Source organism: Neoarius graeffei, chromosome 19 (assembly GCF_027579695.1).
Source record: "Neoarius graeffei isolate fNeoGra1 chromosome 19, fNeoGra1.pri, whole genome shotgun sequence".
In the NCBI taxonomy this organism is placed as follows: Eukaryota; Metazoa; Chordata; class Actinopteri; order Siluriformes; family Ariidae; genus Neoarius; species Neoarius graeffei.
The window spans coordinates 15,834,958-15,859,321 of NC_083587.1; the positions used below are offsets into that span (position 1 = coordinate 15,834,958).

General features: G+C 42.6%; 1 protein-coding gene across 1 annotated transcript in view; it reads left to right on the forward strand.

Annotated features, from left to right (window-relative positions):
- Positions 1-9,848, forward strand: part of slc51a (solute carrier family 51 member A) — a 34,339-nt gene extending 24,491 nt beyond the window's left edge. Inside the window, exons 7-8 of the mRNA XM_060899731.1 lie at positions 349-454; positions 7,714-9,848. Coding sequence (XP_060755714.1) covers positions 349-454; positions 7,714-7,874 — 267 coding nt within the window. The 3' untranslated portion in view covers positions 7,875-9,848. The remainder of the gene's footprint in view (positions 1-348; positions 455-7,713) is intronic.
- Positions 9,849-24,364: the final 14,516 nt, after the last annotated feature.

Sequence of the window (24,364 nt, forward strand, 5' to 3'; positions counted from 1 at the left end):
AGATGCAAACGTTTGGAAATCAAAAATGTTTTTGTAATGTTTTGACTGGACAATGGAGAAATCATAAAATAGACACCTATAACAAAGTTTATATGAAAAAAAAGAATATATATGGGGCTAAGACTTTTGCACAGTACTGTATATACAGTTAATACAGAGTTTCTTACACAGTAGTGTAAACTTGTAGTCCAGAAAAAAAAAGTTTTACATTTACTGCAAAATTTAAAAGTCCAAATAATGTTATTGGATATAAAATAACAACAACAAAAAAGCTTGGTGCTAACAGTTGATGATGATGATGATGATGATGATTTTACCCATGATGCCGTTCTGTGTGTTGTTCCGAAGCTGGTGCTGGTGCTCAGCCAGCTGCAGACAGCCATCATTAATATTCTGGCCATGAGCGGGACGATCGGCTGCAGTCCGCCGTACTCCTCTCAGACCCGCGGTTACTGTGAGTCTCACACCACCGAACTAATCCGTGTAGAACTTACACCTCCTAATAAACTACATTCACCTTCATTACAAACACCAGGACTAATGCATACACATGAATATGCAAATTAGAAGCACCTAAACCTGTCACTACAGTGTATAACAATGTTACCATAGCAACCATAATGTTTGCAAGTATTAGCCATCTCACCTAACTAGCTAGCGCACTATCAAACCTGTCACTAAAATTTCCAGGGTTATCATCCTCTTAGAATTTGCAGATCGAACCAGCTTTTGTGACATGATCATACAAAGCCCCGCCCCCTGATATGTGTAAGGCAAGGCACGTTTATTTATATAGCACATTTCATACACAGTGGCAGTTCAATGTGCTTTACAGAAGTAAAAGTAAAACAGTAAACAATAGAAAATAAAATTACATAAAATAAATGGGGAAGAAAAATAATAAGAATTAAACAATAGTAGAAATAAAATAATAAATTGAAGTAAAAGTTCAGTAAAAAAAACAGCAGAATAAAATAGAATAAAAGTTAAGAAAAGTTTAAAACATGCAAAGACTGTAAAAGTTAAGAAAGTTTAAAACGTAAAGATGACAATATTAATCAGTTAGCAGAAAGCATCTGAGAACAGCTTGGTCTTTAACCTAGATTTGAAGCTGCCAACAGCAGGAGCATTTTTGATGTCCTCTGGCAGTTGGTTCCATAGCTGTACTGCATAGTAGCTAAAAGCTGCTTCACCACACTTTGTTTTAACAACAGGTTTTAACAGTAAATTTTTCTGCTGCGATCTGGTAGATCTGATTGGGTTAGGCCGCTGCAACAGATCAGAGAGGTAATTGGGCCCTGTACCATTTAGAGATTTGTACACCAGCAGCAATGCTTTAAAGTCAATTCTGTAGCTTACTGGAAGCCAGTGAAGGGACCTTAGAATTGGAGTAATGTGCTCTGTTCTTTTTGTTCGTGTGAGAACCCTCGCCGCTGCATTTTGAACCAGCTGAAGTCGTTTGATGGTCTTTTTTGGCAGGCCTGTGAAAAGGCCATTGCAGTAATCTACCCTACTAGAAATGAAGGCATGTATAAGTTTTTCCAGATCATTTTTTGACATAAGTCCTCTTAGTTTGGAAATGTTTTTTAGGTGATAAAATGCCGTTTTAGTGATTGCTTTCATGTGACTGTCAAAGTTTAGCTCGCTGTCAATGAAAACACCAAGATTTTTAACCATATCTTTTGTTTTAATCCCCTTTGTGTCAAGAATAGTGCTAATCCTGAGTCTTTCATCTTTTTGCCAAATAGAATTACTTCTGTTTTATCTGTGTTCAGCTGAAGAAAATTTTGTGACATCCAGTTGTTGATTTGGTCGATACACTGGTCGAGACATTCAAGGGGGGCATAATCATTAGGTGATAGAGCAAAATAAATTTGGGTGTCATCTGCATAGCAGTGATACAAAATTGAGTTGTTCTTGATAATTTGTCCAAGTGGGAGCATACAGTATAAAGGTTGAATAGTAATGGTCCAAGAATCGACCCCTGGGGGACACCACAGGTCAAGGACATTGATGTTGAGGTACAATTTCCCATGGTAATAAAGAAGCTTCTATCTTTTAAGTATGATTTTAACCAATTGATAACTTTACCAGTCAACCCAACCCAGTGTTCAAGTCGATATAGCAGTATGTTGTGATCAACAGTATCAAAAGCTGCACTGAGGTCCAGTAACACCAGGACCGATGTTTTGCCTGCATCAGTATTAAGACGTATGTCATTTATAACTTTAATCAGCGCTGTTTCAGTGCTATGATTGGCATGAAATCCTGACTGAAAGTTATCAAAACAGCTGTTTGATATCAAGAAGGCAGTTAATTGATTGAAGACAATTTTTTCAAGGATTTTCCCTATGAATGGTAGATTTGATATTGGCCTGTAGTTGTTCAATACTGAAGCATCCAGATTATTCTTTTTAAGTTGGGGCTTTACAACGGCTTTTTTCAGGGACACAGGAACAATGCCAGTCTCTAGGGATGTATTTATGATCTGAAGCACATCTGTAATTATAAGGTGAAGAACAGACTTAAAAAAGTTGGTGGGCAGAATGTCCAATTCAGATGTTGAGGAACTGAGATTTTGTACAGTTTTTTCAAGAGTCTCATAATCAATTAAACAAAATTCTGACATTGTGTTGAAATTGTCTGTCTGTGTCACTGGTGATTGCAGCTTTTCAATTATTTGCAACTGAGATATATTATGAGCAATATTCTGCCGTATTTTATCAATTTTACCTTTGAAGAAGGATGCAAACTCATTGCATTTATTAACTGAGAGAAGTTCAGGTGCTAATTGTGGTGGGGGATTTGTTAGCTTCTCTACTGTTGAAAATAGCACACGGGCATTGTTCATATTCCTGTTGATAATGTTGGAGAAGAAAGACTGTCTTGCTTTACCAATTTCATAATTATATTTACAAAGCATCTCTTTATGGATTTGATAATGGATGTGAAGTTTAGGTTTGCGCCATTTTCTTTCAGTCTTTCTACATTCTCTCTTTAGCAATTTAACAGCTGGGTATTGCTTCCATGGTGCTTTCTGCTTGTCATTGATTCTTTTGATTTTGAATGGAGCAATATCATCCATAATTTGGGTCATATTTAAATTAAAAATTTCCAGTAAATCATCTACAGAGTCTGACATTTTGGTTGAGATCCGAGAGAGAGCTTGCTCAAAGAGAACACGTGTTGTCATTTATGACTCTCCTACCCATAGTCGTTGAGCTGTTCTGAATGTGAGGAGACATAGAAACATCAGAGAAAACACAAAAATGATCAGATAAGGCCAGGTCAACAACAGTAGTAGAAACAGTAAGACCCTTTGTGATAATGAGGTCAAGGGTATGACCACGAGAGTGGGTTGGTGCTTGTACATGTTGTACTAGGTTGAAGTTGTCAATAAGTGCAAGTAGTTCATTGGCATAAGTGTTTTCAGGATTATCTACATGCAAGTTAAAATCCCCAGATATAATAAGACAGTCAAACTCTAAGCAAATGACTGACAACAGTTCACCAAACTCTTCCAGAAAAACTTTGGCTGAATGTCTCGGAGGCCTGTAAATAGTTAATAACAATATGTTAGGAGAGCATGTAACAAGTGCACATAAGTGTTCAAAGGATGTAAAATCACCAAGTGAGGATTATTTACATTGAAAAGAGGCTTTGAATATATTTGCGATCCCTCCACCTTTCCCCTGTCGGGTAGCACTCATGAAATTAAAATTTGGGGGAGCTGCTTCAATAAGGGTGGTAGTACTATTTGCTTGATCCAGCCAAGTTTCAGTTAGAAGCAAAAAATCAAGATTGTGTTTGCAGATAAGATCATTAATTAAAAATGACTTGTTTGAAAGTGATCTAACGTTCAGAAGAGCTAGCTTTACAGAAAGTCTAGAAGTAATATCCGCTTGGGCACTCTGATGTTGTTTTGAAACAGGAAGGAGACTAGACTGGTTTACCCCTTGGGTTAAATATGCTCTATGTTTTCTATTTCTTATCAACACAGGAATAGAGAATGGCATAGGCATACTGGGTCCCAGCTTGTTTTCAAAACTACACCCAATGCAGGGACCCACAGCACATCATACAAGACTCTCTGTATGTTCCATGAGGTTGGATTGGATTCCATGGGGAAGGATTGGAGATGTCATGTATTTTTTAGATGGTGAAAAAGATTGGTAGCCAGCTGAAAGTCCTGGGCGAACACAGTTCAGTCTGTTGGTTGATTTTTGATGAACTGGGTACACTGCTTGTCGCGAATGATTTGGGCTGGAAAAAGAGAGTGCAGCCATTGGCAACAGTCTCTGCATACTTTTAGGGAAATCCATGCAGGGGGGAGACGGAGATGGTACAATAAAGTCAGAAGAGCGAGACTTTGGTGAGGCCTTTGTAAGTGTCTCCATGACTGTCTCTGTGGTGACTGTCTCTCTGACAGTCTCTGTGATACTTGCATGGGGTCGAGATGTGGATGATGCAGCCTTGGCATGATCGTCTTTGGTCAGGTCCTCAATCTGGATGGAATCACATGATGGAATCGCATGCTCACATTCTCCATGTGATTGTTGATGTCCTTGGCAGTCTGCCCCAGATGGCTGTGTGTCCTTGGTGAAGACTTGCATGGATGATTGTTTTGGCTTTGCAGAGGTATTGTTGATATTTGTAACTAGGTCAGTCTGCGATATCTTGTCAACTGTTTTCCTCAATGTTGGCTGAGAAAAAATTGCATGTTGTAGAGCGAGGCTATAATGATCAGCTAAAACTTTGGTCCCAATCCAGCTGAGTTCAGTGCTATTTGGCTTGAAGAATTCTCTGCGATTCCAGAAAAGGTTAAAATTGTCTATGAAGTTCATACCAAATAAAAAACAAGTTTTTCCAAGCCAGGTGTTAAGACTGAAAAGTCGAGTAAATGCAAAGCTTCCCCTTGCAGGGAGTGGGCAGTCTTATAGAGATTAGAAAAAAGTTTTCTGAAATCATCTTGGACAAACAGTTGTTCTCTGAAAACATCATTTGCTCCCACATGCACAACAATACGTTTGATAGTTTTATGCTCGGACATGAGTTTCAAAATGCTGTCTTTGGTGTCAGAGATGGATGCATTTGGAAGGCAGCAAATAATCATCCCATGTCCTTTTAAATGTCTTACAGTGGAATCACCAAGAACAAGGGTTGTGGGATCAGGTGGTATTACGAGCTGCTTTTTGCCTCTTCCCACAGCTCTTCGGTTGTTGTGCGATCTCTTTCTATGATGTGTTTGTCTGCCTGAAAATTCCGCTTCCACATCCCTGAGGCATTCAAATTTGTTCTGAAGCCTTATGGGCTGTGGATTTTCCATAGGATTGTAAATCCTATTGTAGTTTGTAGACCTGACTCTATTTCTAATAGCATGGCTGTGGAGCATGGGTTGCATAGTATCAGAACGAACTGGTGTTGAGGTAATAACTCTTCTGTTTTTATTTTTGGGCCTGCCACCCATCATGTGACAGTTTTCTGTACTCACATTTTGCTCTGTTAGATCGATGAATTCATCCACTCGATCTGCAATGCCATCGGCCTGTCGGGGTGCAATCTCTGCATTCTCAGCCACTGTTTCTGTACTCCTTTCCTGAGATATCGCTCTTAATTCGTCCGTCTTTGGCAGAGCATCAATCTTTGATTCCAGGATAGAAATCCTCTGTTCTAGTTCTGTGCATTTTCTGCAGGATCTCCTGGATTTTTTGCCCCCTGGCATTTTGTTTTAAAAGCTAACTTATCTTATAAAGATGAAAAATAAAATGAAAAAAATAGTGGAAATTAAATGAGAAAGTAAAGTAAAATAAAGATCAAGCAGGAGCAAAGCAAAGAAGCGTCCTACTTGCTTGAGTAGGCGGAGCAGAAAAAGTAATGCTGAGAATGTGGTCTGAATTAGCATGCAAATTCTGTGATGAAAAGTTTTCAGTGTCATCATTCTCCTCTGATAATTTGCACATTGGATGTGATTGGTTCAAAGCTATAGATCTATATTGAGGTTTTTCACCCACGTGACCAAGTCATGTGATGCATCATTAGGCTGCCATTTTGGACGTCACGGCTCGAATCAGTTTGAATGCGAGGAAGGCGACAAACGAAAAACATAAAAGAAAAAGGAGCGAGATGCAGAAAACACCTTCATTATCCAGCGACGTAGGGCATTTACAGGGTGAGCAGAGGGAGGGGTATTTGCAAAAATTGAGGTTAGCAGGCTTAGAGAACGACGTTTACCTCCTTCCACCAGGATTGTTCACTGACGTACGGAAGTACACGAAGCCCTCGTCTTTACCTGACTTCGGCTCACATGATCTGTATACCTATGTCGTTAAAAACCCATCGCCATACACAGGTATTGATCTGAAAGCGTATAAGAGTTTGGATGCCTACAAATATTTTGTGTCAGGCTGGGTAACATGCCTACATCAGTGGGTCGTCCCTGGAGCCGGTGGTCGCCATCTTATTACAGCTAAGGTTTGTTCACATTTTCATTTACTTTCGGTCCTCAGGATAAACAAAATGTTATTAAATGTCACTGAAATAACTTCTTAGTCTGTTGAGACACGGCCCGTTATAAATTTGCTGTTACCAGGCAATGACCAAGAACTGTATTATTAGGGTCGGTGTCTGTGTTGTAGCAGTGTACTAGCAGCTAGCTGTTAGCACTAGCTAATGTCAACAACATATGTTACTGTAGCAATGTTTACGTTCAGTCATTTGGATGACTGTTAAAACCTTTCAGTCTCAAGTTTTTCCTTTACTGTATTTACTAGTTTACTGTAATTATGATCCAGCAGCTATTTACACCGGATCCAGTGTAAATAGCTGCCGGAGCGCGCTCCGGCTTGCTCCCCCTCAAATTAAGCAGCACGCTCCGGCTTGCTTCCGGAGCACTCCGGGAGCAAGCCGGAGCGTGCTGCTTAATTTGAGGGGGAGCAAGCCGGAGCGCGCTCCGGAACCTCGGACGGAGCACTCCAGGAGCAAGCCGGAGCGTGCTGCTTAATTTGAGGGGGAGCAAGCCAGAGCGCGCTCCGGAACCTCGGACGGAGCACTCCAGGAGCAAGCCGGAGCGTGCTGCTTAATTTGAGGGGGAGCAAGCCGGAGCGCGCTCCGGAACCTCGGACGGAGCACTCCGGGAGCAAGCCGGAGCGTGCTGCTTAATTTGAGGGGGAGCAAGCCAGAGCGCGCTCCGGAACCTCGGACGGAGCACTCCGGGAGCAAGCCGGAGCGTGCTGCTTAATTTGAGGGGGAGCAAGCCAGAGCGCGCTCCGGCAGCTATTTACACTGGATCCGGTGTAAATAGCTGCCGGATCATAATTACAGTAAACTAGTAAATACAGTAAAGGAAAAACTTGAGACTGAAAGGTTTTAACAGTCATCCAAATGACTGAACATAAACATTGCTACAGTAACATACTAGCTACTATGTTGTTGACATTAGCTAGCTTGACCTTCAAAATGGCGGACACCGGGGCGTCACGTGACCCTGTGACGTCAGGTGAAATACCTCAATTAATGACCTCCATGAATGTAGCTGGGGTATTTAGCCTCGCCTCCAAACCATTCACAGTAGTATTTTAGAGAAAAGTGTGGGAAAGTGTGACGGAGAAATTGGAAAACAAATTTTTGCCAAAAAAAAAAAAAAGTTAACCATGTTCTTAAGTGAAAATGTTTTAAAGTTTGAAATGCTTTCTGTTTTTATTTATTTGCCCCCAGTGATGAGTCAGCAACTTCTGATCTTGGAGATGTTCATCATCACACTCGTGACTCGGTTGTTGTACCGGCGTCAGTATGATCCAATACCTTACAACGACAGTGATGAGGAGAAGAATGTTGTTCTCACCCTGAGTCCAGTAAACACTGTGAATAATAAGTGAAATTCTTTCTTTGACATGAGATCACATGCACACCAAATGTCACACAGACCTATATACAGTGCCCTCCACTATTATTGGTACCCCTGTGTTTAATACTTTGTACAACCCCCTTTGCCAGTAAAACAGCACTGAGTCTCTCCTCTAACATTTTATAAGGTTGGAGATACAGAACAGGGCATCCGAGTCCATTCTTCTTTACACAGTTTGTCCAGATCATCCAAGGTCCTCGACCCTCTCTTGTGCTCTCTTCTCTTCAGCTCAGCCCACAGGTTTTCACTGGGGTTCAGCTCAGGGGACTGAGATGGCCAGGGCAGAAGCTTGATTCTATGCTCAGTGAACTATTTGTGTGTTGATTTGGATGTACGCTTCAGATCATTGTCCTGCTGGAAGATCCAATGATGACCTAGTTTTAGTTTCCTAAAATGCAGAGGAGCCAGATTCTGATTTAAAATGTCCTGGTATTTCATGGAGTCCATGATGCCATAGACCCTAACAAGGTTTCAGGGCCTTTAGAGGAAAAACAGCCCCAAAACATCACAGAACCTCCACCATATTTTACAGTTGAGATCGGGTTCTTTTAATTATAGCCATCCTTCTTTTTACACCAAACCCACTGCGAGTGTTTTTTGCCAAAAGGCTCCATTTTTGTTCCATCAGACCAGAGAACACAGTTCCAGTTGTAGGTATCATGCCGCCATCTTGTGTCAGAACTACAATTCCCAGTCCACTTCCGTGTGACCTACGTCACGCGTGGGCGGGATCATCTACGTCATCATACAAGGAAACATAAAACAATGGGACAACGCTTCCATCTTTGTCTCTCACGGTTGGCTCCCGATGGATCTGGACGTATAAAGAGGCGCTCTCCACCCCAAAAAGACGTCTTCTTTCTTGCAAGATCCATCACTCAGCGCGATTTTCCTTCTTACCCTTGGCAAAGGTAAACTCTAGAGTCGCGCGATCTTTAAACTCAACCTGAGTTACAACCGGTTTACTTGCATTAGAAGTGACGTCACGACTGCAGCCCAGGCAGTTAAAAGTTAAGAAGCGATTGAATCCTTTTTAACTCAAAGCGCTGTGCATCTTATTCTGATCAGAGACTTTTCCTCACGATCGCTGAGATTCGGACCAAGAACCCTCTGTTTTCCACGGGAACCACCCAAGTGCTCCGCTGGACCCGAAAGTTTTCTGCGCCTTCATCACGAGCAGCTCACGTGCTCCCACGGCGAGGCCTGAAGCTACACCGGCGAATAGTTCTTCATATCTTGCTAAAGGCAGGATTAAGTAAGATTTTGGCATTTGGGCATAATTAGGATAGTCTTAGGAATTTGCTTTTATTTGAAATAGTGTGAATTTAAACCCAGGTTTATTGTTACACTGTTGAACACGCAGCGTGTTGATTTATTTTGGTTCTATGTTCTCTCAATTGTTTAATAGATAGGCTGCGCATGCTTCTCTCTTTTATTCTTTACTACTAACATATAGTTCTCATTATTATACATCTTGATGTCATTAAGATTTCAGTGGATTCAGTATGGTTATGAACTAGTGGGTTAGCTACAGCTTCGCTTTTGTCTGCTTAGCAACACAAAGCTAATCAAGGCCTACCATGTGCTCAGCAAGCCATCAGGCCTAACAAACACACTTTAGCTAGGCTATAGGGCCTTTCACAAACACATACTAGCAACACAAGGCTAATCTAGGCCTCCACCACGTGTAGTTAGCTACACGAGGCTAAACACAGAGCTAATCCTTTGTTCTGTTTAGATAACATTCTTTTGTTTAGCTACCAACAAGCTAGGCCTCCACCACGTGTAGTTAGCTACACGAGGCTAAACACATGGTCAAGTCCTTCACACTCCCCCTCTCTCTCTCTCTCTCACACACACACACACACACACACACACACTTCACTGCTTGTATATATTGATTTATCTTTTTATCTTTGTATAATAAATTCATTTATTAAACAAACTGTGTTTATTTGTGTGAACAACATCTGAAGTCCCCAATTTTCTCAAAGAATTCAAAAAGGGTGCAAATGTTATATAATATGGTAAGTGATCTTAATAATTTGGAAATGTACCATAATTTAGCTGTTTGGTAATTTATTATTAAGCACCAGGATTAATGGTATGATTCACTAAATGATTCCCTAAATGATTCATTGAACGATTCCCTAAACGATTCACTAAATGATTCATTGAACGATTCACTGAACGATTCACTTCAAATGAGAGTGATTCTATGGTATGATTCAATTCAAACGAGTCAAATTAAATGATTCAATGGGATTGATTCATTTTAATTATTGACCTTCAAAATTTAATGAGACTGATTTAACGAGATTGATCACTTAATATCAATAATTAACTGATTGCACCCACAGTTAAAATGGTGCCCCGTGTGAGGCGATTGGTTTGTTGACTTCTGGATTGTTGTTCAACAACAAATAAACTATCAGTTTAATTCAGCAACTGCTAAGGTATATCCCCAGGTGTGTTAAAACGGATAACAGTAGTGTGATAACCATATCACCAATACTCATAACCTATTCAACTTAGGATAAGAGAGCATTTCCAAATAAACCTTCATAATTAATTACATAGTTAATTAATAATGATTAAATTAATAATTAACTTGATTAATTATCTAACATCCAGCCTAAGTAAAATGGCATCCCCTCATGTCTCAAAAATGGAAGACAACGCTCAAGACGTGTCTCTCCTTGAGGTCATTGCAGACCTCATTCACTGCTCTGCCTCCGAAAAGGCAAACATTAAGTACATGAGTGAGAGTGAATGCCAAAACAACCTAGACAATTCAAACAAACATATGAGAGATCCAAAAAGAACAACTATTAGTGTCCAAGTGGCACTAGGTAAGCTATTCCTATCATACTTCCAAAATGCTGATTCAGAAATCAGATGCCTTCGCGGAGAGGTTGAAAGGCTGACCACCAGCAACGCCAAGCTGACAGCCGATAATAATGATTTACATAGGGAGTGTGAGCTCTTGAAGACCTCCCTTGATAATTGCACCAAACGGCTAGAGAAAGCCGAAATGGTTGCTAAGAGGGCTGCCCAGGAGCAGACCCCCCAAGAGCAGCGCGAGGGGCGTGAAAGACCCCCAACAATGCGCCAAAGCTCAGAGCGGGAAGAGGCGTCCGAACCGGACACCGTAAATGATCTGGTCGAGAACCAGACATCCCGCCAAACTCCATCAACTCGCTACACGACTCCATCGTCGTCTAGCCAGGATGGAGCCGCCCTGCGCTCATCCCGAGCCCAGGCCCGTAGCACACCTAGGTCAGTGCGCTTCAGTCTCCCTGATCCATCTCCAGACGAATCAGACCACGCATCTCGTGCGAAGCGGGAGCGATTCCAGAGTAGCTCAGACAGTGAGTACTCAGAAGAGCCAAGAAGGTCGCACAAGGACGTGCACCAAACCCTTCGTTTACGGCAAATTGACCTACTTGCCAAAGATGTCGAACAATTCGATCCCGACAATCAAAGAACAAATGTAAATAACTATTTACGAGAAATTGATCGATGCCTGATGGACCTGCCGAACGCCACAACACGTGAAAAACTTAAACTAATCTGGAAGACCTCCAGTAGTAGCGTTCGTGCCTTTTTAGAGACACTACCCCCAAACATTCGCGATAGTTATTCGAAACTTCGCAATTACATGAGGGAAGAATATGCGCCATACACGGACGAAACCTCCGCGATATTGTGTGCATTACAAGTCAAACAAAAACGGTCTGAGGCGCCTCGTGAATATTACAGACGGCTACGTACTGCCTATTTCCAAGGTAGTAGTGCACCAGGGTTGGAAGAAGATAGAGGTTTCATATCTCTCTTCTTGCATAACCTCCACCCAAGCGTGCGGACCCATGTCACACTGACGTGTCGACAAGGTCGCTATTCGATGAGGGAAATTAGGCGACTAGCCCAAATGACCTGGGAGACCATTGTCAAAACCGCAAACGGAAATGATGATGAACCCAGAGTCCTTAGTCTCCAGGGTGAGGACAAGCCCCCGCTAACCTTAGGAGGTGAAGCACCGAAAGGGGGACCCACCTGGAAGAATTCCGGTCCAGCCCGATCCTTGCCGAACCATCACAATGGTGAGTGGAAAAATCGACAAGGTAAGGCCAGGAGGGACCGAGGGCGAGTCCACAGTGACGATGGCAATCGCCCATCAAATGAAAAGGGTCGTAGGGAACAAAACGGTTGGCAGCAAAACCGTCATCCCCGCTCTGACCAGAAACGGCAGAAGCGTTCCGACCGTAGCTCTAAAAGCAAGGGTAGAGACGACCAACACAGTGACTCAGACCAACCTGGTGAGTTCCACTCAGAGCTGGACTCTTTAAAAGCCCAGTTGGCTGAGATTAAAGAACTGTTACAGGAGACGTCAGACCCCTCAACAGATAAAACAAAAGAGCCCAAGAAAAATGGCAAAAGGCCATTCACTGGCATGACTAGGCCAGGAACCACGGGTATATCTCGTAAAAGGGGGAAGGAGATCTCTCTGAAACAGCAGGCGAGGGTCAGGATGTAGGGCCCCCCCTGGTGGCGAAGGCAAACACACAAAACGCACTTCATGTGCGCTAAAGTCTTCACCATCATCTCTCAGACACACGGCTCTCACAAGGCGACCCAATCCCAACCAAGCCCTGCGACATAAACTTAGTCAACTTCACACAAAACAAAACCCCACAGTCGTTGAATCCCACAAAATATGCACAAACCCGTTGCGACGAGATCAGTGCGAACACCGATCAACCGAGCGCCACGCGAGATCAAATTTCTGAAGAACTTCAGTTCATGTCTTGGCACACCGAGTCCGGTGTCGAAACACCCGACATCGCGACTCCCCCTAGTGGCAAAAAAAAAAAAAAATCTCCCTCTATCCATCGACTCAGACACAGACACCCATTTCACCGCTGGTGTAATGGCTGCGCTGTGGAACATGTTAGGCGTCAAGGCGAAATTCCATATCGCGTACCACCCTCAATTCTCTGGTCAGGCTGAACGAGCCATTCAAACCATTGTGAGCATGCTGCGAAAGTATATCACAAACCATGGTAAAATTTGTGATGTGAAACTTCCCTTGGTGCTAAGGGCCATTCGGTCCACCCCTCATTGCGCCACTGAAGTCACACCCTTTGGGATGATGACTGGGCGAGAGTCGGTTCTTCCCCCGCATCTCCTATACAAACCAGAGGCCATGAGCGTCGCGATTGCATACACTGCACATCAACATGTCGCCGACCTACAACGCCACCTACAGTCAATCTTTACAGGTGCCCAAAAGAATCTCGATTCGAGAGTAGAAGGACACAAAGCCTACTACGCCCGAATCTCAGAGAAGTTCCTACCACCCTGGTCGAGACCTTTCGATCGTGGGAAAACCGTTCCCCGTCGCGTATCACATTAGGATATCTAGGCCTAATCAAATGCTTTCATATCGATTTCCATGATAATCGAATCAAACCTTTTGAACAGTTCTCACTCCAAAAGGGGGTGGACGACAGCTAGGCCCATCCTGTCCACCTAGCTTGTACGCATCACTCAACCATAAGCGTACACTAACATTCCCGGTCAGACTTCACCAACCCAATGAAGTAATAACCCTTCGGTATAACATGGTAGATAAAATACTAAAATCTGCTATTATTACTAGTGTGTATTCATCGCAAATACACCTGGCATATAGTCTTGGCAGTGCTATCCTCACTTTTGTGAATCCACAAAACTTAGAGATGTGCACCTTCACGAAAGACATCCACTGGGTCTGCCCAGGCAACCCATACATAACACTACACACCTAGCTAGATAAGATGGTCTGTGTCCCCGACAGCTAGCCGCAGTAGCGCACGCTTTCTAGCCAGACCACCCACTGCTATCACCTTCCCAGAAGATTAGGTTTGCCAACCCAAACACTAATACTTCTTTCCTTCCTTCATTTCTTCTTTTTCTTTTTTTTTATGCATAAGAAATTGAACACTACATGTTTCATGTTCCATGTTTAATTTTTTTGATGTGGTTTTGATCTAGTTAGTTAGATAGTGATTATATGCCCAAAATGCCCATAGTGATTATATTATGCCCAAAATGCCTCTGTCTCCAACTGTCTTACTGGAACTCACAAGTTTACAGTCTTCACAGGACACCATGGACTGCACAGGACAAGTCTACCTCCAGGACTATGGACACGGCGATGATACGATACGGTGCTCTCAGTGCTACGACTCCGTCATACCCCTGAGACCAAAAGGGGGACTGTAGGTATCATGCCGCCATCTTGTGTCAGAACTACAATTCCCAGTCCACTTCCGTGTGACCTACGTCACGCGTGGGCGGGATCATCTACGTCATCATACAAGGAAACATAAAACAATGGGACAACGCTTCCATCTTTGTCTCTCACGGTTGGCTCCCGATGGATCTGGACGTATAAAGAGGCGCTCTCCACCCCAAAAAGACGTCTTCTTTCTTGCAAGATCCATCACTCAGCGCGATTTTCCTTCTTACCCTTGGCAAAGGTAAACTCTAGAGTCGCGCGATCTTTAAACTCAACCTGAGTTACAACCGGTTTACTTGCATTAGAAGTGACGTCACGACTGCAGCCCAGGCAGTTAAAAGTTAAGAAGCGATTGAATCCTTTTTAACTCAAAGCGCTGTGCATCTTATTCTGATCAGAGACTTTTCCTCACGATCGCTGAGATTCGGACCAAGAACCCTCTGTTTTCCACGGGAACCACCCAAGTGCTCCGCTGGACCCGAAAGTTTTCTGCGCCTTCATCACGAGCAGCTCACGTGCTCCCACGGCGAGGCCTGAAGCTACACCGGCGAATAGTTCTTCATATCTTGCTAAAGGCAGGATTAAGTAAGATTTTGGCATTTGGGCATAATTAGGATAGTCTTAGGAATTTGCTTTTATTTGAAATAGTGTGAATTTAAACCCAGGTTTATTGTTACACTGTTGAACACGCAGCGTGTTGATTTATTTTGGTTCTATGTTCTCTCAATTGTTTAATAGATAGGCTGCGCATGCTTCTCTCTTTTATTCTTTACTACTAACATATAGTTCTCATTATTATACATCTTGATGTCATTAAGATTTCAGTGGATTCAGTATGGTTATGAACTAGTGGGTTAGCTACAGCTTCGCTTTTGTCTGCTTAGCAACACAAAGCTAATCAAGGCCTACCATGTGCTCAGCAAGCCATCAGGCCTAACAAACACACTTTAGCTAGGCTATAGGGCCTTTCACAAACACATACTAGCAACACAAGGCTAATCTAGGCCTCCACCACGTGTAGTTAGCTACACGAGGCTAAACACAGAGCTAATCCTTTGTTCTGTTTAGATAACATTCTTTTGTTTAGCTACCAACAAGCTAGGCCTCCACCACGTGTAGTTAGCTACACGAGGCTAAACACATGGTCAAGTCCTTCACACTCCCCCTCTCTCTCTCTCTCTCTCTCACACACACACACACACACACTTCACTGCTTGTATATATTGATTTATCTTTTTATCTTTGTATAATAAATTCATTTATTAAACAAACTGTGTTTATTTGTGTGAACAACATCTGAAGTCCCCAATTTTCTCAAAGAATTCAAAAAGGGTGCAAATGTTATATAATATGGTAAGTGATCTTAATAATTTGGAAATGTACCATAATTTAGCTGTTTGGTAATTTATTATTAAGCACCAGGATTAATGGTATGATTCACTAAATGATTCCCTAAATGATTCATTGAACGATTCCCTAAACGATTCACTAAATGATTCATTGAACGATTCACTGAACGATTCACTTCAAATGAGAGTGATTCTATGGTATGATTCAATTCAAACGAGTCAAATTAAATGATTCAATGGGATTGATTCATTTTAATTATTGACCTTCAAAATTTAATGAGACTGATTTAACGAGATTGATCACTTAATATCAATAATTAACTGATTGCACCCACACAGTCAAAGTTGTAGTAGTGTTTCACAAACTTCAGGTGAAACTTTGTGGTTACAGTGGGGCAAAAAAGTATTTAGTCAGCCACCAGTTATACAAGTTCTCCCACTTAAAAAGATGAGAAAGGCCTGTAATTTTCATCATAGGTACACTTCAACTATGAGAGACAGAATGGGGGGGAAGAATCCAGGAAATCACATTGTAGGATTTTTAATGAATTAATTGGTAAATTCCTCAGTAAAATAAGTATTTGGTCACCTACAAACAAGCAAGATTTCTGGCTCTCACAGATCTGTAACTTCTTCTTTAAGAGGCTCCTCTGTCCTCCACTCGTTACCTGTATTAATGGCACCTGTTTGAACTCGTTATCAGTATAAAAGACACCTGTCCACAACCTCAAACAGTCACACTCCAAACTCCACTATGGCCAAGACCAAAGAGCTGTCAAAGGACACCAGAAACAAAATTGTAGACCTGCACCAGGCTGGGAAGACTGAATCTGCAATAGGTAAGCAGCTTGGTGTGAAGAAATCAACTGTGGGAGCAATTATTAGAAAATGGAAGACATACAAGACCACTGATAATCTCCCTCGATCTGGGGCTCCACGCAAGATCTCACCCCGTGGGGTCAAAATGATCACAAGAACGGTGAGCAAAAATCCCAGAACCACATGGGGGGACCTAGTGAATGACCTGCAGAGAGCTGGGACCAAAGTAACAAAGGCTACCATCAGTAACACACTACGCCACCAAGGACTCAAATCCTGCAGTGCCAGACGTGTCCCCCTGCTTAAGCCAGTACATGTCCAGGCCCATCTGAAGTTTGCTAGAGAGCATTCGGATGATCCAGAAGAGGATTGGGAGAATGTCATATGGTCAGATGAAACCAAAATAGAACTTTCTGGTAAAAACTCAACTTGTGTTTGGAGGAGAAAGAATGCTGAGTTGCATCCAAAGAACACCATACCTACTGTGAAGCATGGGGGTGGAAACATCATGCTTTGGGGCTGTTTTTCTGCAAAGGGATCAGGACGACTGATCCGTGTAAAGGAAAGAATGAATGGGGCCATGTATTGTGAGATTTTGAGTGAAAACCTTCCATCAGCAAGGGCATTGAAGATGAAACGTGGCTGGGTCTTTCAGCATGACAATGATCCCAAACACACCGCCCGGGCAACGAAGGAGTGGCTTCATAAGAAGCATTTCAAGGTCCTGGAGTGGCCTAGCCAGTCTCCAGATCTCAACCCCATAGAAAATCTTTGGAGGGAGTTGAAAGTCCATGTTGCCCAGCGACAGCCCCAAAATATTACTGCTCTAGAGGAGATCTGCATGGAGGAATGGGCCAAAATACCAGCAACAGTGTGTGAAAACCTTGTGAAGACTTACAGAAAACGTTTGACCTCTGTCATTGCCAACAAAGGGTATATAACAAAGTATTGAGATGAACTTTTGTTATTGACCAAATACTTATTTTCCACCATAATTTGCAAATAAATTCTTTAAAAATCAGACAGTGTGATTTTCTGGATTTTTTTTTCTCATTTTGTCTCTCATAGTTGAGGTATACCTTTGATGAAAATTACAGGCCTCTCTCATCTTTTTAAGTGGGAGAACTTGCACAATTGGTGACTGACTAAATACTTTTTTGCCCCACTATAACTGATTGTCAGTAATCCCAGCGTGAAGGAGCAGACGACAAACACTCAGAACTACAACTCCCATGGCACACAGTGCCCTCTGTCCCCAGCCTACTGAACTACAGCTGTCGCGCATTTCGTTAATCACCGCTTCCACTATTTAAGCCGCTCATTCACACCACTCCAGTGCGAAGTATCATCCTGCCATTTCAGTACATACCGAGCCTTGTATCTTTTCTGACTGTCTCTTGCAGTTTCTGACTTTTTGCTATTTCCTCTCCATTTTCACTCTTTGTCTTTTCCACGTCACATTGTTCGTCGCTCGCCTGACCCTCGCTAGTTTACCGACACTGATTTCAGTCACACGTTTTGGCTTTGTTGACAGTCTGCTGATCTGCTTCCTCCCCGCATACATCAGTAAGTCAAGTCAAGTTTATTTGTATAGCGCTTTTAACACTAAACATTGTCGCAAAGCAGCTTTACAGAATTTGAACAACTTAAAACATGAGCTAATTTTATCCCTAATCTATCCCCAATGAGCAAGCCTGTGGCGACGGTGGCAAGGAAAATCTCCCTCAGACGACATGAGGAAGAAACCTCGAGGGGAACCAGACTCAAAAGGGAACCCATCCTCATTTGGGCAACAACAGACAGCATGACTATAACATGAACAGTTTTAACACGAAGTCAGTTTTGTTGATGTTATAAACTCTTCATTAATGGAAACTTGAGCGCAAAACTGTTCATGACAACTGCAGTCCTAAAGTTAGCAAGTCAACTGTAGTCCTCAGCCATAAATGTATTACTGTAGGAGTCCAGAGCATCCTCCAGGTATAACCCTCAACTGTCCACATGGGGCCGTCCTCCACAGGAGCGATGCGATGAGACTCCAACCAGACACAGGGCACCAGGATGGATCAGGCAGGGCCGAGGAGCAGAAGAGGTCAGCATCTCGATCCCAGGAACGACATGTAACTCAGAGGGACAGATGGGGGGGGGAGAAAACACAGATTGTTAGGTATGCCCAATGTCACCTGAATAAGTAGGAATAGTATACATATTGCACTGAGTACAAACAGGGGCTCCAGCAAAACTAACTATGACAGCATAACTAAAAGGAGAGAACCGGAAGGTAACACAGGCATGAGGGAGCCCCGGGACATAATGCAGCCAGCCACCACACCATCAACAAACTCGAGTGAGCAAGCGAGTGGGGGACTGACAGCATCCATACATCCCAGTTTACCAAAACACTCTATGTCTGAGGACCTTCCAGATCTACACCTTTACCTCATAAGCACCATGAACAAAAGGCTTGACTAAACAGATATGTTTTCAGCCTAGACTTAAACGCTGAGACTAGGAGACTTCCGGGTAATGGAGCCGAGTGAACGCGGTTAAGTGAGCTCCTTGGAAATGTGATGGAAATCGTTATCTTTTAGATGAGTACACACTCAATGTCTATTTTTAATACACTAGGTTAATCTAGAGTGCATTACTTTCTTGGTCACCGGTTGTCTAATCGGATTTTTTGCGACGTTAAATTTTTCTTTGTCAACAACCATGCCGAATGCTGCTAAGCGCCTAGCTGCCAGCTCTAAAGACACTGGACATTGCACACAAGGCCAGGATAGCCAGCCTGACGCTCCTCTAAACGTTACGACTCTTACTGACCAGCTGAACATATTGAAGGCTGATATTTTTGGGAAAATTGAGTCAGTAGTCGGTTCACTGAGAACGGAGATATCGGCTGTGCGTGAAGAATTGACTTCCACCACCAGCGCTCTGCAAATTTCAGTGGACTCTCATGCTAATAGACTAGCCGAAGTGGAGAACAGTGCTGTGTTTTGTGGTGATTCTGTACGTGATTTACACACCGCCGTCGCCACTCTGACCAGTGAGGTGTCGTCCTTGAAAACAAAATGTGAGGAACTGGAAAGCAGGTCTAGACGGAATAATATCAGAGTAATTGGCCTGAAGGAGGGCGCCGAGGGTCCTCATGCAGCTGGCTGGCTAGCTAAATGGCTACACGACACTCTGAATCTTAGCTTTGAACCTGCCATTGATCGTGCTCATAGAGCCCTCCGTAGACAACAGAGCGAGGCACCGCGGCCGATGATTATACGATTGCTCTACCAGCGGGACAGAGCCGCCCTACTTCTAAAAGCTAGGGAGATGGGCGACTCACTGAAGTATGATGGCAAACGGGTACATCTTTTCCCCGACCTCACGAATGCTCAACTTAAGAAGCGCGAGGAGTTTACCAATGTCAAACGCCTGCTTCGTGGGAATTCGGGGGTCAAAGACTATGGATGCGGTTATCCCGGTAACCTGAAAATTACTCTACTGGACGGCAAGCAGCACAAATTCGAGACACCTGCGGCAGCTCTACACTTTATCCAGCAGCATGGATTGATCCAAGAAAAGCCAACTGAACCGAACGACGGCGTCGCATCTATTGACCAGGTAGTGGAAATGGACTAACCGTGCCAAAGACATAGCCCTATGTTTGAAGGTGGGCAAGTGTGTGAGGTGCCCATCACAGGCTTTGTTTTTCCTAAAAAGAATGTTGACTGTTATCTCGTTTACAAACTGACCTCTATTTCACTATTGCTTGTTCACTTAGGCCATGCAATTATTTTCTTTTTTGTGTCCATTGGCAACTTCAGCCCAGCAGACATCTGAACCGTAACAAATGTGTAGTACTCACTCATCACTCTTTATGATAATTACCATCTCATGTTCCTGTTGAAGCGTTAGCTTCTTGAAGTTCCGGAAGATAAGACGTTAAAATCTGCAGCTTGTTTGGGAAGCTGTATCTGGCTTTTGATTGTGCTTAGCCTCATTTCTTTTATGTATATATATATATATTTTTGTCTTCTTGTTTTTGTTTGGTTGTATGTTTGCCCCCCTCTCCCCTCCCCACCGTGGTCTTATCATGCCTGCTCTCATCTGGCAGGCTCATCTACTCTTCTCTCTTGCATATGTGGTATGACAGCTAGTGGTTCTGTCCCCCAGGGAGGTGACCTCTCTGTTGTTAGCTGGAATGTTAAGGGTTTAAATTCTCCAGTCAAATGCAGTAAGGTATTGAATCACCTACATAGCCTGCGTGCAATGGTTGCCCTTTTACAGGAAACTCATTTAGGGTTCTTGGAACACAGCAAATTACGACGTAAATGGGTTGGGCAACTATACCATTCTCATTTCCCTAGCAAAGCAAGGGGAACAGCTATTATAATTCATAAAGCTGTCCCATTTAAAGTGTTACATACTGTGGCTGACCCTAATGGGCGCTTTGTTTTTGTTTCAGGCACCTTGTATAATACGCCAGTGGTTTTTGCCAGTATATACGCACCCAATTGGGATAATGATCATTTTTTCCAGAAGCTTTTCTCTATGATTCCCGACCTCCAGTCTCATTATCTAATACTAGGTGGTGACTTCAACTGCTGTTTAAATACTTCTCTGGACCGCTCTTCCAATAGAGCTATTCGCGACTCAAAATCAGCTCATGTGATCAAATCTTTTATGGAGGAATATGGTGTTAGTGATCCTTGGCGGTTTCTACATCCTCAGGCTAAAAAGTTTTCTTTTTTCTCTCCAGTACACCACTCATTTTCTCGCATTGACTTTTTTCTTTTAGACAAGAGGCTACTTTCTCACACGCGTACAGTATCTTATAATCCCATTGTAATTTCAGATCATTCACCAGTGTCTTTAGTGCTATCTTTCCCTGAGAAGCCCAACACCCGCGTCCCTTGGCGTTTCAACCCACTATTTCTTTCAGATGAGGCGTTTGTTAATTTTATATCAGCCCAGATAGATATGTTTGTGTCCACTAATGTTTCTCCAGGGGTTTCTGCTTCACTTATTTGGGAAACTTTCAAGGCATTCATTAGAGGACAAATTATAGGCTTTTGTGGATTTCAGGGGAAGCAGCAAAGGGAACGCCAGGCTCAGCTTCTTGCTGATATAGCAAAGCTTGATGATGACTATGCTTCTTGCCCAACACCAGAGGTATTTAAAAGACTTATCACCTTAAAATCTGAGTTTGATATTTTAGCTACAGAACAGGCGGAATCCAAACTACTTAAATTGAGACATTCTCTGTATGAGAGCGGGGAGAGACCATCCAAGCTATTGGCATACCAACTGCGTCAGGCCTCCACATCTAATCTAATAACAAGAATAGCTACCCCAACAGGCATTGTTACTGACCCTCTAGAAATCAATAAAGCCTTCAAAGACTTCTACAGTACCCTTTATACACCGGAACATAACACAAACCCCCAGTCATTGACGTCTTTTTTTGATAAAATAAATGCTGATATGCCTACCATTACTGACTCCCAGAAAGAGACCCTTGACCAAACTCTCACAGTAAACGAAATAAAAAAAGCAATCTCTGCTATGCAGTCTGGAAAGTCCCCAGGATTGGACGGTCTCCCAATAGAATTTTATAAAAAGTTTTCCACCAAAATAGAACCTCTTTTACTAAACATGTTTAATGAATCCTTATTAACTGGCACACTGCCCCCCTCTCTCAGACAAGCTTCCATCTCATTAATACTGAAGAAGAATAAAGACCCAGATGACTGTGAATCTTACCGGCCTATATCATTACTAAATGCAGATGTAAAAATTCTAGCTAAGGCTCTCTCTCTTAGATTGGAATCTGTTCTCCCCTCCATTATACACCCAGATCAAACGGGATTCATCAAAAACAGACATTCTTTTTTTAATATACGACGTCTCTTTAATATTATTTATGATAACAATAATTCCCAGTGTCCTGAGGTGGTCGTGTCAATGGACGCGTCTAAGGCCTTTGACAGAGTCCAGTGGGACTATCTTTTTATCTGTCTTTCCAGATTTGGCATTGGTGAGGGTTTTATTTCATGGGTGCGGCTCCTCTATTCTTCTCCTCTGGCATCAGTACATACAAATGGTAACTTCTCTGACTGCTTCCCTCTTTATAGAGGCACTAGACAGGGCTGCCCTCTCTCCCCTCTCCTATTTGCCATGGCAATTGAGCCGCTAGCTGTTGCACTGCGTAGCCTTGAGACATTTAAGGGAATAGCCCGCTATGGCATACAACAAAAAGTGTCATTATTTGCTGACGACCTTCTCTTATATGTTTCTAATCCACTAGAGTGTATGCCACATATTCTTGAGATGTTAACACACTTTGGGACACTATCTGGATATAAACTCAATGTTGATAAAAGTGAAGTCTTTCCTATTGGCCAAAAAAAAACCCTTGAGCTCAGGGACACAGTTACCCTTCAAAATGGCAAAAGATGGGTTTAAATACCTGGGTGTAGCAATCTCCCCTAAATTTAACGATCTCCTTAAAGTGAACTTAGAAACACTATTTTCACGTGTTAAGGAAGACCTTAAGCGCTGGTCATTGCTACCTTTGTCTCTAGCTGGTAGAATTAACTCAGTAAAAATGAATGTCCTCCCCAAGTTTCTATACCTCTTTCAGTCCATTCCCATGTTTATCCCTAAATCTTTCTTTCGCCGTTTGGATATGGCAATATCACAGTTTATTTGGGGAAAAAAGGTTCCAAGGCTGCGTAAGGCAGTACTACAAAAACCTAAAGATAAGGGAGGTATGGCTTTACCTAATTTTTTATTTTACTATTGGGCAGCCAATCTTCACATTATTAAGTACTGGATGCGTGCAGACCCTGAGGAATCCCCTGTTTGGTGCTGGCTGGAGGCGCTTTCAAGTACACCTGACACTCTATATGCACTGATAACTTGCTCCCCCTTACTTAAAAAAACAAACCGTGGAAAGAATGCGCTTGTCACAGCCACATTGCGTATTTGGAGACAGTTCTGTAATCATGTAGGAGTAAAAACTCCATCTCTACTTATGCCACTTAGCTACAACCCCCTGTTCCCTCCTTCTATGGAGCATGGTAGTTTCAGTCTATGGCACCAGAAGGGCTTAACCACAGTTAAAGACCTATTTGTGGATGGTTTATTTGCTACATTTGAACAACTAGTTGAGAAATTTGCACTTCCCCGCACACAATTTTTTAGGTACTTACAAGCAGGGCTTTGAACCGGAATTTTTTTCCTATTGGTTCGTTCCGAACAGAAACGGAATTTTAACGTTTCCGGTTTTGGGTTCCACCATTAAATAGACGTTCCCGAACCGGTTAGAACAAAAAATTTTGTTCCCGGAACGGTTAATTACGTTCCCTGTCAGCTGTTTAACAAATGGCTATAAAATTATGTCTCTGTCTCATCCAGCTTAAGCCAAATGTAGGCTAATTCTATTACAACCTTCATTAAATAAGACAAGAAATAATTCAAAACAATTATTATTTCAAATGTTGGCGATTTGGATTCTCAGTATGTCTTCCCATCTACACAAACAGAAAAAGTGTCAAAAATGAAAGATAATTCGTTTAGTGTGTTACCAAAGGCGAGTCAGGCCCTATAGAGGGCTACCGCATGACGTCACCGCGCCGCGCGATTTTGTTAGGCGCCATATTGGAAGTACACATCTATGCAAATACATACATACATAACAAACTACACCTGAAATGTAGCCAGGGCCGGTTCTGCCCTAATCTGGACCCGGGTGCAACATCGTGCAACCCCCCCCCCAAAAAAACAAAAAAAAACCACCAGTCTAAATCAGGACAACCATCACATAACTATAACTATAAACATTTTATATCAACTATTTTAACTAAATGGACTATAATAAATAAGCCTGCAGGCAGCCACGGCGGGCTGCCTCAGAAAAGTAACCATTTGTCCTACCTTAAAACTCGTTTTGCATTTTCTGCCTCCTTTTTTGTATTTTCGACCCTCCGTTTATTTTCTTTCCTTTTCTGAAAA